At 69.1% G+C, this 14,196-nt stretch overlaps 1 protein-coding gene across 1 annotated transcript; it reads right to left on the bottom strand.

The window, feature by feature from the left end:
• Window positions 1-5,214: 5,214 nt before the first annotated feature.
• On the bottom strand, window positions 5,215-10,706 carry TEKT4 (tektin 4). The gene is made up of 6 exons (XM_045994213.1): window positions 10,173-10,706; window positions 8,154-8,224; window positions 7,623-7,766; window positions 7,048-7,270; window positions 6,129-6,283; window positions 5,215-5,431 (listed from the first exon to the last, which is right to left on the bottom strand). The coding sequence occupies exons 1-6, from the start codon at window positions 10,704-10,706 to the stop codon at window positions 5,215-5,217; spliced, it is 1,344 nt and encodes a 447-aa protein (XP_045850169.1).
• Window positions 10,707-14,196: the final 3,490 nt, after the last annotated feature.

Below are 14,196 nucleotides of genomic sequence, written 5' to 3'. Positions count from 1 at the left end.
GGGTCTCAACCACCCACCGCGTGGGAACGGGAGGGGCAGCGGGCGTGGCGGGGACAGCAGGAGCTTCCAGAGGATGGTCTGCCCTGGTCTGTGCAGGACGGGAGGCTGGGAGCGTGCGGGTCTGGCTAAGGGCAGCTGCTGCCCAGTGCCCCAGGACGGGGGCTCGTGCAGCTGGCCGCCTTCCAGGGGGGCCTCCCTCCAGCCTCCCCTGGAGGCTGGGCCTAGGGCACCGCTGCGGGGGGTGGTGAGCAGGACAGAGGGGCCTCGGGCGTCCTTCTGCCACAGCCCCCTGCCCAGGCTGCTGCGCTTCCCCATTTCAGCCCCAGGAAGATCGGGAGGCCAGAGGCCGCCGTCCATACCAGAGCCTGGTGGGGGAGCAGAGGGGGTCGGCGTCTGAGGAGGAGGGGCCCCCACTGAGCCCCGAGCCCCACAGCTGCCCAGGCCGTGCCCCTGGTCTGGGGGAGAGGTCAGGTGAGGCCAGGGACCTGCCCGCGTGGGGCTCCTAGACCCTCAGCCCCTGTCCCTGACGGACTTCACAGGTGGATCCCTGCGCGCTTCCCGCGACCTTGAAATAGCCTCGGAGTCGTCCGGGGCCCACACGGGTCAGCTCGCACCTGGCCCTCCAGAGCCCCCAGCGAAGGTGGCTGAGGCGGCCCCACGCTGTCCACCCTGGCGTGGCCGGGCCCTTCCCGGGTCTGCTCGGGGAGCCTCCCCCCCTCCTGCAGGTTGGACTCTGGGCGGGGGCAGGTTCCCTAACAGCCTGCAGCCCCCGCCGCTAGGGTCCCGCTCCTGGCAGGTTCAGGGCAGCTGTCACGGGGGGGTGGGCTCTGATCCAGCTCCCCAAGCCCCCACCCTGGAGCCCTTGGGCTGCCTCAGGGAAGGGCAGGGCCCCGGGGCTGGGAGGCAGGGCTCCAGGCCCGGTTGGGTGGTGGTCTCCACCAGGCGGTTTCTCCCCGGCCGCCGAGCTGGGCAGAGCATGGCACCCACATCCCGAGCTGCCAGGGGAGGGAACGCAACTTGGGAGGCTCCCCAGGGTGGAAAGATGGTCTTTAATCCCCACCAGGCCCCGGCCTCCCACCTCGGCCTCCCCTCTCCCAGCAGACCCTGCCGGACGCCTGGCCCATCCATGCCTCTCCTGCTGCATCCGGGAGGCTCTGCCAGGGCGGAACCCCTGTGAGGGCAGGAGTGTGAGGTCGGAGTCCCCACTCTTCCCCGTCAGGCAACCATGCTGAAAAAGACACGGGACCTTCCTCCAGGAAGCCCTCAGGGGTTGCACCCCAGCATGGGTTTCTTCCTCTTACACAGTGGGGGCACAACCCATTCTCAGGCTGAGCTTTCCTGGAGGGGGGACCCCTTCTGTGTACCACCTCACCCCACAGCCCAGCAGACCCTGACCCGCCCTCCTGGCTGTGCCGGACCCTGCGAGCCCATCCTCGGTTCCTCCCGTGGAGGGACCTGACAGGACCCTCGGGGGGAAGCCACTCCATAGGTGCGCCTGTGCCTGGGGTCTCTGGCAACGTGGCCCCCCGGGCCTGCCCAGCAGATGGCCTGGGCTGCAGCCTCCTTCCTTCTGAAGCCTGGAGGGGAGCACAGACAACCCCCCCCCGCCCAGCCTGCCTGGGGTACCTGTAAGGACCCCCGCCCACCCCCTACACTCCCGTTACCATTACGCCGTCAGCGGCCGCTGCCTGCCTGGCCGTCTCCGGCGTCACTGCCCTAAAAGCCCGTGAAAGAGCCCTTTCCTGCCCACCCCAGGCGCCCACAGCTTGCCCTGGACCATCCACGACCAACAAGTGCGGGGCCAGCGTCAGAGCTCCTGGGCGTTGCTGCCTTCCACCCGGCCTGCCCTCCGCCTGCCACAGGGGCTGCATGGGCCTGCCATGGGGGCCCCGGGGTCCCCCTGCCAGCCCTGTGCCGCAGATGGGTCTGGGGGTCTAGGACTGGGGAGTGGGGCACCGTTCTGTGGGCTGGCCCTTGTCCTCTGGGGTGCAGACACTCGGCAGGGAGGCAGGCCAGAGCTGAGGCTGGCGGAGTCCGGTGAGGGACAGAGGCCAATGTGGGGGGCATGGACTGGGGCCACCATGCCTGTGCCAGACCCTCCTGGTGACAGGGACACCCTCGCCGTCTCTGGCTGGGGAGCATAGCGTCTGGCCAGGCCCCTGGTGTCTGTCCCCTCCTTCCGCCGTGCCATGCCAGGGTTCCGGTGTCCGGCGGAGCAGATGAGCTGTGACCCCTGCTCAGGGCTCCTCCACCTTAGCCCAGCCTTTCAGAAGATAAAGGGCGGGGCCTGTGGGCCGCCCCTGCCCCAGGCAGTGCAGGAAGGGGCAGTATCCCCTGCAAGCCAGAACCCAGCCCACATCTGGGCCTGGCCTTGTCTCCGCTCTGGGTCTGCACGGCTGGACACTGGGCCCAGGGACAGGCCCAGCGCCTTGGTCTCTGGATGTGGGGACATGTGTTTCCCTGGTAAGCATCCCCCTACCCAAGCCAGCAGCCTGTGGGGGAGGCCACAGACATGGCCTGGGGGACAGAGGACCAGGGAGGGTCAAGGACAGAGAAGGGGACAGACAGGAGCGCCGCCGCCTGTGGGGGACCCCGCGGCCAGGCTGAGGGGGCACAAGGTGTGAGGGCCGCGGGCAGGGCGGAGCCAGCTGGAGCCGTGTCCTGGAGCCGTCGGCCCACACCGCAGCAGACGGCCCGGTGGCTCCCGGTGGGGACCGCTGTCTTCACGCCCCATCCGCAGGTGGTACAGACAGAGGAGGGGTGAAGCCTGGGGCCCTGTGCCCCCACACCTTGTCAGCGCGTGCCGGGTGCGGGCTTGGCTCTGAGACCAGGCAGCTTCGCGGGAGCCACTCCTGGAGGCCCATACGCGGCCCCTGCTTCCCGGCGCGGCGTCCCTGTGAGAGCCTGGGCCCCAGGGCAGGCGGGGGCGTCCTCGCTGGCGGTCTCACTCCCGCCTCTCGGGCACCGGAGAGGAGCACAGGCCCAACCTCTGCGGCTCCCTCACCCGAGCCTCAGTTTCCCCACCTGTACGACAGACACTGATGGGCTCAGCAGTGGCTGGGGCGTCCCCTGTGGCAGGTGGAAACAGGAAGAGCCTTGCCCCCGGGGGTCTGGGCAGGTTCTGGCCCCGCTGCGGGCCCCAGCGTCCCTTGTCCTGAGCCTCCCCAGGAGATGGGCGGTCACTGTGTGTCCCTTAGGGGAGGGGACAGGGAGCTAAATTTGCCCTGTGTGTGGGGGGGCGCCTCAAGAGGGGCAGGTGTGGGGTGGAGGCCCTGGAAGGAAGCACGGGTCCCTGCGGTCCGGCGGGTCCCTCACCCAGCACTCACTGAGCGCAGGTGGTCAGCAGGGGTGAGGGTGACTCAGCAGGATAGCCTTGGACGCGCCGCCCCCCATCTCCGTGACGACGGGCGCATGGCTGAGCGTCACGGCCCCACGGGTCGGCGGCCCCCAGGGGGCCACAGCGTCGCCCGCGGCGGGGCCGGGCTCCCTCCCTGCCTCCAGCCCACTGCAGCGCAGGAAGGCCGCACTGACCGCCCACTCGAGCCCGGGCGGGGGGACAAGGGCCTGTCACCACAGACTCCACTCAGTGGGGCCACGCAGGGGGTCCTGGAAGGAATGGATGGGGGCTCCGGACCCCGGGCACCCTGCAGGGTCACTCACTCATTGTGAGAGCGACTGTGCGGCCAGGCTGGAGGGCTCCACAAACAGGAAACCCGTGGAAGCCAGGGGAAACGAGCGGTGCTGGGGCCGCCCTGGGGCACCAGGGGGCTTGCAGGGGGGAACGGGGGCGGGGGGGGGGGAGACACCGCGGCCCCGGACCTTCTCCTTCCCTTACCCCCACCACGCTTGCCCTGCCCAGCGCCCTGGGACCCCGTCCCCAGATGGATCCTGCCCTGCGTGTGGGACCCCTCCGGAGGCTCTGGTGGACTGATGCGACCCTGATCCCCTTCCCCGCGACCCTGCTGGCCTCCGGGCCTGGGTCCTCAGCTGCGCCACTGCGAGCCCAGCAGGGTCAAGTCTCTGAGGCAGCTGGAGAACCCCGGGCTGCGTCGTGGCCTCACCTCTCCCACGAGCCTGGCCGGGCGGTGGGGGCCAGGATCCCGGGAAGCCGTCCCTCAGCTCCACGGCCCGGTGGATCGTCTCTACAGGGGGACAAACTTTCCAGCTCCCCGGCAGCCACGACACAACCAGGGACAACGAATGGCTAGCCGGCAGCCCCGGGTCTGTCCCGCGCCCTCCCAGCCCGGGGCCGCCAGCCCACCCGAGAGACAGTGAGCTGTGCTCAGCATCCACCTTGCCCCTCCGTCCCCTGGCAGCCGTCGCAGGGGGCAGGGGCTGGACGCTCCCTGAGTTCTGCTCCTGAGCTGCCCTGCACGGGCGGACGGGGACTGGAAGCTGGGTGTCGCGGGTGGGATGGGCGCTTGCAGGGCCCTCCTTCACGGAGGTGAGGGCTGAGGGATGGTGCGTGGACAGGTGGGCACTGAATCCTGTACCTGCCGTACCCCAGGCTGACTCACCCTCCGGTTAAGGAGAGGCCGGATGGGACACTGGCTGCCCGAGGTGACCAAGGTGTCTGAGAGTGGGGGCCCCCACCTCTGGCTCAGAGTCCCCAGGCATCTGTCCTCCTGGGTGCCCTCCCAGTGTCCGGGGGAGGTGGCAGGGAGAGGCCCCGGGGGTCTTCTGGCTGGCACCCTGCGGCAGAAGCTCACAACCCCGGGCCCAGTCCCTCAGGGCAGAGCCAGCCAGCCGCACAGGGACAGCGTCCAGGGCACACGGAGGAGAAAGCTGGGGCTTTGGTCAGGGCTGGGGTGACGACCGCTGTGGCTTCCACGGTGGCAGGAGGGGACGCTTCCTCTGCGGGGTCCTGCGGGCGGCTCCGGCAGACAGAGGGCCCCTGGCCGAGGCTCAGCAGGCTCGGAGCTCCTGGTGGGGGGGGCAGCGGGTCGCGGTGAGCAATGCAGGGGCCTCTACAGTCCTCTCCAGGTGGGAACCGGGACCGCCACGGGCAGCGGGAACCGCCTGGGCAGAGGCTCTGGGCCCCCACCCCTCGCCGGCCTGGGCAGGAGTTCCAGAGGTAAAGCCCAGGCTGGGCACGTCCACCCAGAGCCACGCCGACAAGTAGAAAGCTGATACACTCTTTATTTGGGGGCCCGGGGACAGTCCCTGCCCGTGTCCGGCCAGGCCGCAGGGGCACCGCCATGGTGCCCGCCCCGGTCACTGGTAGCCGGCCAGCTGCAGGACGCTGGGGTAGCGGGCACGGTGTCTCATGCACTTCTCGCGGTCGATGAAGAGGCTGTTGGTCTTGACGGCCAGGTCCTTCTCCAGGTGCATGCGCGTGTCCTCCAGGTTGCGTAGTGACTGCTCGGCTTCTAGAAGCTTCTCCTTCAGCGCCATGAGGGACACGTTCAGCTGCTCCACCTCGCTCACCAGCCTGGGGGCCGTGGAGGAAGCGTGAGCTGGGGCCTCCGGCTGGGACAGGCAAGGCCCGGGGGCCCTGGCGAGGGGTCCCAGGCCAAGCTGCGAGCCACAGGAGGACCCGAAAGTCCAGAGGGAGACCTGCCAGCCACGTGGAGTGGGCCGGGCCAGGATGCCACACGGGCCCCGTAGCAGGCGGAAGAGGGCGTGCTCTCAGCCTGCAGCCCCACAGGGCCACCGTGCTGGGCCTGAGCTGGGACTTGTGCAGCCACCAACGGACCCCTGGTGCTGCCCAAGGCCCCAGTCCCCTGCGTGTGCTGAGGGCAGGGAGGGAGCCACGCTGGGGGGTTCGGCCAACAAGGGCAGAAACACCAGAGACTCCATCCCTCCTCGGCTTTGAGCCAGGGCCAAGGGGCCACCCATGCCATGGGGGGTCTGGATGGGGGGCCCGAGGCGGTGTGGGCAGGGCGGCCGGGGGCCTCGGCGACTCAGCCTCTCAGACCCTGAGATCCCTTGCCGGCAAGACTGCACAGCACGGGCTCGGCGGGAAGTACCACGCTGTCCGTGACACTCAGTGCCCTGAAAGGCACATCCACGTCTAGTTGTGGGGGTGGGCAGTGTTCGTGGGGCCCAGAGGCCAAGGGGGCCGGGCTGGGGGGGACACAGGCAAGCCTGTCCTCAGGACTGTCCCGGGCCACAGCCCTGGCGGGCACCTGAACTGCGCGGCGTCCCGGCACAGCTCCACGTTGGGCCTGTGTGAGCGCTGGTACAGACGGGTCTGAGCCACCTTCAGGGGCGCCTCCTTGTCCTTGATGGCCTGCTTCAGCATGGCTATGTTGTGCTCCTGGTCCGTGATCTCCCGCAGCGTCTGCACGCAGGACAGTCCCTGGGGGAGCTGGCGTGACCCCCACCGCACCCCCGGCCCCGTCCACGGACTCGGGGGTACGTATGGAGGCAGGAAGATGTGTTCGGCCCCCTCGGCCCCTCCAAGGGCACCCGAGGGCCAGGGTGAGGCGGCCCTCTGGCCTGAGTGCCTCCCGCCCCCACCCTGCTGGCCACTGGGCCCCAGCCCTGGTGAAGAACCAGAGAGACATGGCGGCAGCAAAGGGCACCCTGAGAGCCCAGGGTCAGAGCCCTACTAGGCCTGGCCACCTCCTGCCCCTTCCCTCTTGCTCCTGCCTGACAGCCGCCCCCCGTGCCACCTGGCTTTGTATTGGCTTAGTGAGGGCCCGGGAGGAGTGGGTGCCTGGAGCCTGGGGTCCCTCAGGCTGGACAGAACAGAGGAGGACAGCCGGGTCCAGCCAGGCTGTGACCAAGCCAGGGCGGGGCTGGTCCACTAGGGGGGAGCACGGGGGCGGGGCCTGATGGGTTGGTACCTGCGTGGGGTCTGGGTGGGACAAGAGACCCGACGTGGCCTGGGTGGGGCCTGGGGGCGGGGTCTAGGGGAGCGGACCTGATGGGGCGGTAGCTCGGAGGGGCTTGAGTGGGGCGAGGGACCCTTCGCAGCGGGGGTGGAGCGGGGCCGGGGTGGGGAGTGGGCGGGGCCTAGACGTGGGGCGGGGCGGGGCCGAGCCTGGGCGTGGTCGGGCGGGGCGGGGCGGGGCTTGGCCCGGCGTGGGGGCGGGGCCTCACCTGGCGCAGGTGGTTCTCCAGCCTGTGGCGCGCGTCCTCCAGCTCCTCACAGCGGCGCTCGAAGGCCAGGTTCACGGCGTCGCACTGCAGCCGCAGGTCCTCGGCCGTGTCCCGCAGGATGCAGTCCACGAGCGCCCGCAGGTTGGCCGAGGCCAGGCGCTCGCGCTCCGCGCGGTGCAGGTGGTCCTGGGCGAACGCGGCCCACGTCTCGGGCGTGGAGGCGCTGCGGGCGGGCACGGCTGGCCGACGGCTGCTGCGACCCGGCCCGCGCGCCCCGCGCCCCGCGCGCCCCGCGCCCCGCTGCGTGCTGGCTGCGCGCCCCCTGCCGGCCGCGCGAGGAGCTGCAGGTAACCCTTCAGCCCCCGGTGAGCCCGGGGTGCGGGGTGCTTGCGCGGGGTCCTGCTCGCCCGCCCGGCCTGTGGGCAGAAGAGCTTCCCACAGTGCCCTCCCTGCGAGGGCGTCAGGGGCGGGGACCTGGGGGACGGTCCCCAGCACAGGGCGCAGGAGCACAGGCGCAGGGTGGGGGCCGGGGTCTGGAGGGGGCTCCCTGGAGGGGCGGGGGCGCAGTGGCCCACCTCTCCTCCAGCTTGGCGGAGTGCGGGTAGAACTGCACCTCCGTGCTCTGGTTGTGGTAGAGCGCGCACGTCTGATCGATGTTGTAGGCCTCCACCTTGTCCGACCAGTCCATCTCGCACGTTTCCTTGTGCTCTCGGTTCAGCCTGGGGCGGGCGCGGTCTGCGTTTGTGGAGGGGCACGGGGTACCGCCCCCGGAGCAAGCACACACCCCCTTCTCCACTGTGAACCAGGCCACCTCGTCTGTCCAGGACGGGGGTCCTCGGGCCGCCCAGGCTCTGCCTGGCCAACCGCGTCCAGGAGCAGATGTTCCTGGCCCTGGAAGGCTGGCCTGGGTTCTGGATGCCCAGGCCCCCAGGCCATGCAGGAGTCTGCACCCCCACCAGTTGCCCCTACCTGCCCTGTCCTCCTGGCCGAGACCGGGACAAGCCCCCACCTCTCTGAGACTCCCAGCCTGCTCACCCCAGCTTCCTGCCCAGAGCCAGCCCAGGGCGTGAGGAGACAGGGGCAGGCAGGCAACCACTGAGACCCACCGGATCTGGTTCGCGGCCTGCATTATGGTCCTTTTGAGGAGCTCCTGAATGTTCCGGATAAGCTCGGCTTCCTGGGGGAGAAGACCCCACTCCCTGGTGAGGGTCTGAGGAGGGCCAGGCCGGTGTGGGCCCATGGTCTGCCCCTTCAATGCCTAGGCCAACGCCTGGCCCTGCCTGTACTCAGTTGGGCCCCACAGCCAGCTTGTCGACCCCTGTCTCTTTCCTGGGGGGCTGGAGGGAGGAGCCCCGCTCTTTTTCACTGGGTTTGTTCTGGGCTTTGGAATATTCTGTTTGCTGTGGCGGAGTGCAGGTCTTTTCCGGGGGGCATGGCCAGCTCCCACTCGCCTGGCCCCCACCCAGCAGCCCCTGGGCTCTAGGGGCCATCCCTGCCGCCTGCCCCCGGGCAGGGAAGCCAACAACCCCCTGGGCCCCGGCCCCTGGGAACCATGTGCCCTCCCAGCAAGGGCCTTAGAGTGAGGCCCTCTCTCCTCCTCTGGCCTTTCAAGGGGGAGCCTGTGTGTCTTTCTGCTCCTGCGATGGCCCTGTTTTCTGTGCACAAACAGTCCGCCACCCCCATTTGGATTTTTACATCCATCTGGCTCTAAACCCACGCGTGTCAGGGTCTGTCCCCAGGTCTGTCTCCCTGTACCTGGACCATTGTTCATGTTTTCACATCGGGAAGGTGGGGTAATGCTTGGGGAGGGGGAGGGGAGTGTCTCTTGGTTTAGGGCCCAGGGGGCTGCAGCCAGAGCCCTGGAAGCTCGTTGAGCAGCTGAGTGTGGGGGTGAGGTGGAGGGGACCGAGGAGGGCGTTGGGGCCGGGAGAGGGGGACTCAAGGTTCTGGGCTGAGCCCACAGCGTGCGGGGGTGCCCGCATCTCCCAGGAATGCCCACAGCCTGTGGTTCACAAGTAAGGCCCCCAGGATCTGAGAGGTGCTTGGAGCACAGGACTGGCCTGGGTCATTCCCTGATGCTTGTGGGCTGCCCCAAGGACAGGTCCTACAGAGCCTGGAGTGGGGAAGCCTTGGGGTATGAAGGTGACCTCCATCCCACCCTCACCCATGGGCACCTGAATACGGGGCTGGGCCTGGATTTCCACCACAGCCATCAGGTGCCTATGGTGCTCTTGGCCTTCAGGAGCTCAGGCTCAGGCTTAATTTGCATGAACTAGGATGACCCCCAGGGGGTGCCAGGACCCAAGGGTGACCACGGGGCTGCCCCTGAGTGCAGGAGCCTACAGGACCCAACTCCCAGGCCAGCCCTGCCTGCATCCCAGACCTCAGGTGCCCCCCCACTGGGCTCAGCTCAGTCCCCGTCCCATCCATGGGGTGTGTGCTGGGGGGGCATCAGGCTTGTGGATGGACCTCGCCTCGGTGGCCTCAGAGTGTCCCATCCTCAGGCAAATGTCCCCAACACACATCAAGGTGTGAATTTTGTCCCCCTCACCCCAGAATGAGCAAAAATTGGGGTGGGGACAGCGCAGAGGCCCTGGCCATGGGATGGGGTGAGCGGATGTGAGGTTCAGCTCCAGCCCCCCCGTACCTGCTCAAACCCCTACACCGGGACCTGCCCCCACGTCATGGTGTCCCCAACTCAGCAGGTCCAAGCTGGGGCCCACTTTGTAAGGAGCTGAGTCTCCCCAGTGTCCACTGTGAGCCCTGGGCTCTGGGAAGGTCAGACTGGGCACCCTTCCAGGGTCAGGGACGGCGCCTCCGTCCTGTATGGCCTGAGCCCTGACCCTGTGGCCCCCGCACCTTGTGTGTCCCCAACCTACAAACAGAGTCTCTGTGCCTGGGTGTGGCCCTGGGTGTGTACTCCACACGTGTCTGCGTGTGCCATGGGTTATGTGCTCTGGGCATTCCTGTGTGTGCAGAGGGGCGTGGGCTCCACCAGTTTGTGTGCGCCCACCCGGGGTCAGCCCACGTCGTGGGGGCGCCCGGGGGAACCGCCCCCCGGACCCTGGGCAGGCCACGCTCCCTGAGGCGGGGGAGGGCCGTGGCGCCTGCGGCCCCCGGAGCACCTTCAGCAGCTCGGTTTCCACGAGGTCGCGGACCAGGTCCGGGTGCTGGCGGCGCTCGCGGCCCTGCAGGTTGTCGGTGGCCACGGAGAAGGGCACGGCGCTGGCGTCCAGGGCGCGCTGCAGCCGCTGCTTCTGGGCCAGCAGCAGGTCGGTCTCGGCGTCCAGCTCGCGCACCTCCTGCTGCAGCTCCGACTTCCAGTGGTGTGTGTCCTGCAGCCGCGCGCCCACCTTCCGGGAGGAGTCCTCCTGCGAGCGCCCGGCCAGCGCCTCCGTCTCAGCCGCCAGCTGCCGGCTCTCGTGCCGCTGCCGCTCCGACCGGTCGCGGTCCGCGAAGGCCTGGTGGTAGCGGGCGTAGCCGTTCTGGAACCACTCGTCCGCCAGGTACTTGGCCGAGCGGAAGCCAGCGGTGGCCAGGCCCGAGGACGTGTGGGCGCCCGTGTTCCGGGCCACATCGTACAGCTTCCGCGGCAGCTCGCAGGCCGGCACCGTCTGCGGGGCCGGCTCCTTGGTCAGGAGCACGTCCGTCTGCGCCATGGTGCTCCCCACCCCCGCTCCCCCGGGAAGGGACGGTCAGTGGTCAGGGCAGCGGTCCTCGGGGCTGGTCCCAGCCACCTGTGCCCAGCAGGACACTTCTGGTCTCCCAGCGACAGGTACACACAAGCCCTCCTGTTGCCGGGCAACGGGCCCCCTCCCCTAGAGGCTCTCTTAAAGGGCCAGGCAGGCCCCAGCCCCAGCACCCATCCTGGCCCACATGTAGCGTCTGCCCAGAATTGCACTGGGACGGTGGCCTGACGCCGGGGCCCGTTGTCCCCTGCCCATCTTACTCGTCCCAGGGAGCAGGTCCCTGGACATGCAGGGGGGTGGGCCTGTCTCTGAAGGGGTTTGAATTCAGCCTCCAGGGGATACCTTGGACCCAGACACCCGCCTCTTCTCCACACGGGTAGAAGCAGATCCCGGCAGTGTCCCCAAGGCCACGCAGGGCCAGGCTCATGGCCCAGGCCACAGGAGCAGGAAGGAGGCGGTCCCGGGGTACAGCTCATCCCGCCCCCTCCTGCGGGCCAGGGAAGCGCCGGGGGCGATCTCCAGCACCACCAGCAGAGGGCAGCATTGGCCGCGAAAATGTTCTGGGAAGGGGCGGGGCGGCGCTGGGGGAGGTCTCTTGGCCCTCTGTCGCCTGTCCCCCACCCCATCCGGAGCCTGGATGGCCTTTCCCACCCCGCAGGCCTCGTGAGCCCCAGGGGAGCCCCAACAGTACACCTGCAGGATACCTACGTCCCCGCACGTCCCCCCCACCCCACAGCCCCCTCCCTCCACATCCCATGCTGTCCCGTCCCAGCTTGGGCCACACCAGCCCCAGACCTCAGGTACATCAGCCTCGGCCTGGCTGTGCCCGCTCCTGCGGGCCTGACTCTGCCCTGTCGGCAGGGGCCCTGGGGCCCAGCACGTCTGCCACCTGACCCAGCTCAGTGCTTCATAAATGTGGGCCTCGGGGGCAGTCGCCCCGGATTTCCCCGGCTGACACTGGGCCTGGGCCTATCCTCAAGGGCACGAGGTCGGGGGCCTCTCTGTGTTTTGTGTCTCCTGACGGCGTTGCACACCCAGGGCCCGCTCAGGACCGGGCCGAAGCGGAGCCCCTGGCCCCACCTTTTACCTGGACGCTGCTTTGCACACAGCGTCTGTCCTGCCCCAAGAACCTGCTGACCCCGGGAGCTTGCTGAACACGGGGCCACAGCCAAGGTCAGGGGACCCTGGGGACGTGACAGGACATGGTCCCCGAGGCAGGTGCTCAGGAATGACCGGGTCCCCCGCGAGGCCGGTCCACAGGACGTGACTGGGTGCCTGTCAGGGGACTGGGCCCCCCACCCCGGACAGGGGCAGATCCGTCCCTTGTCCAGAGGCAGAGGTGAACTTGCCACGGGAAGATAGCCGGGTTGGAGTCTGGCCCTGCCCTTGTCGCCCTGTGGCGAGGCCAGTGGTCCCCGCCTGTTTCTCTGCGGAGGGTTCACACCGTCTGCTGCGTGGGCGGCTGGGCATAAACGGCTGGCCCGGTGCCCAGTGCTGGGAGTGACCGGCTCCTCCCAGGCCCCTTCCCGCCCCCCAGCCCCCCAGCCTTGCGGGGTCTCTGGGCTGGAAGCGGCAGGCCGGTTGCCAGTGTCGGGTGAAACAGCGGCTGAGGGATACGCAGGCTTATTGGATTTGTTGCCAAATTGCATTTGAGCCGAGAAAATTGAGTCTAGGGACACGCCGAAGCGCTCGCCCGCTGCCCTCTCCCCTGCCGTGGCCAGACAGCAGTTTGGGACCTGCCATGGGGTCAGGGAGGTCCCGAGGCCCCCCAACACTCCGTCCAGCTCGTCCTCGCACGCCCCCGGGGATGGGGAGCTCCCTTCCTCCCAGGGCCGCTCTGGAGGACACCTCCTCACACACCCCTGCCCCCGGGTTGGCGCCTCTCGTGCCCTCTCATGGGGCCAGTGGGCGCCTAGCCTGATCCCGAGAGTGAGCTGGGGCAGGAGGAGGCAGGAGGCTGGAGGAACGATGCCCCCCAAGCGTCCCCTGGGGCGTCTACCTGTCTGAGACCCCGGGCCGCTGCTCTCTGCTCGCACAGAGGGACACCGAGTCACGGCCAGTGCCGTGGGAGGCGGCAGGCCACTTGCCAGCCTCAGCCCCGGGAGAGAGGATGCTGGCGCTGTCATTTCCGGATGCCACCTGCAGGGAGGGGGATGGGTCGGGACCTGGAGGACCGCCTCACCCCTCCTCGCGCTTCCTGGGCCCTCAGGACATTTCGGTCACCGGAGGAGCTGAAGCATCTCAGAGGGCCCTGAGCCTGGCTGGTCCCAGTCCCAGCAGCTGCCACCGGGGAAGAGGGCGGCCTACCCCACCCCCAGGCAGGAGGGAAGAAGTGCACACGCCCTCCTCCTGGTCCGGCAGCATGCGGTGTGGACAGGCCCGGGGCGTGGGCTCTAGGAAGGGAGGCGCTGGGCAGCCGGGGAGGTCCCCTTCCCTGCGATGGGTCGGGCTGGGTGCTGCCGGCGAGGGTGGGAGGATGTGGCGGGGGGCAGACATGCAGGGGGGCGGTTGGCGGCTGCAGCCCGACTGCCCGCCTGTCACGGCTCCGTGCCACGTCCCTGCACTTGGCAGGAGGGAGGCCGACAGAGGCTGGGGGTTCACGCCTGCTCAGCCCCGGGCCTGTCCCCTGACCCGGCCACGGGCACAAGGTGGGGACTCAGGACCATGAGGCTCCCCTGTCCACCCTGCGCCCAGAGAGGACACCACTCACTGACCGTGTTCCCAGCCTGAAGCTGGAACCACATGGGGCTCCCACTCTGGGCAGCTGTGTCCCCCCGCGGGGCTCGGCCCAGGCCCTGGCAGCCTTGAGACACCATGACCCGGTCACCCAGGATGTCCCCAGCACCATGGCCTGGCTCTGCCATGCGAGGCTTTGGAGGTCTGTGGCGTGGGCGCCGGATCCAGACCGCAGCACTGGACGCTGCCCGGACCGTGCCTCAGTTTCCCCATCTGTGAGCTGGGGATCAGGGCGATTCCTCTCTCTTGGGTGTTTGAGGATGGAGGGACACCGTGTGCGTGCCCCTCCCTATGTGACCTGACCCCTGACCTCGTTCCCGTTGGAAGTCTCTCCGTCAGCCTCTGTTCCCGAGGGGTCCTTCCCGGGCAGTCTGTGGTCCGTTCTGGGCGCCCACGTAGAGAGGGGACACGGGGACTGGGAGCCGGGCACCACGCCCCCTGGCCCTTCCTCACCACTCAGGCCTTCCGTCCTGCAGAACCGGCTCTGAGACGTCCACGCTAAGGGGTTTTTGGAAGACGCCATGAGGCCGCAGAGTGTGGCCCCGAGCTCTGGAGGACGACTGCATGGCACCTGCGGCCGGGGAGAGGCCCCAGGGGTGGGCTGGGCAGGCCAGCGCACGTGGACGCGGCGGCACACAGACCCGTCCGCCCGTCTCTGGTTCCAGAACTTTCCCAGCCCCCCGCATAGAAACGGCCCACATCACCTGTCTCTCCCCGACCCCTC

This window comes from Meles meles, chromosome 21 (assembly GCF_922984935.1).
Source record: "Meles meles chromosome 21, mMelMel3.1 paternal haplotype, whole genome shotgun sequence".
Taxonomy (NCBI): Eukaryota; Metazoa; Chordata; class Mammalia; order Carnivora; family Mustelidae; genus Meles; species Meles meles.
The sequence above is the reverse complement of the archived record's forward strand: the minus strand, read 5'-3'. Positions and strand labels throughout refer to the sequence as shown.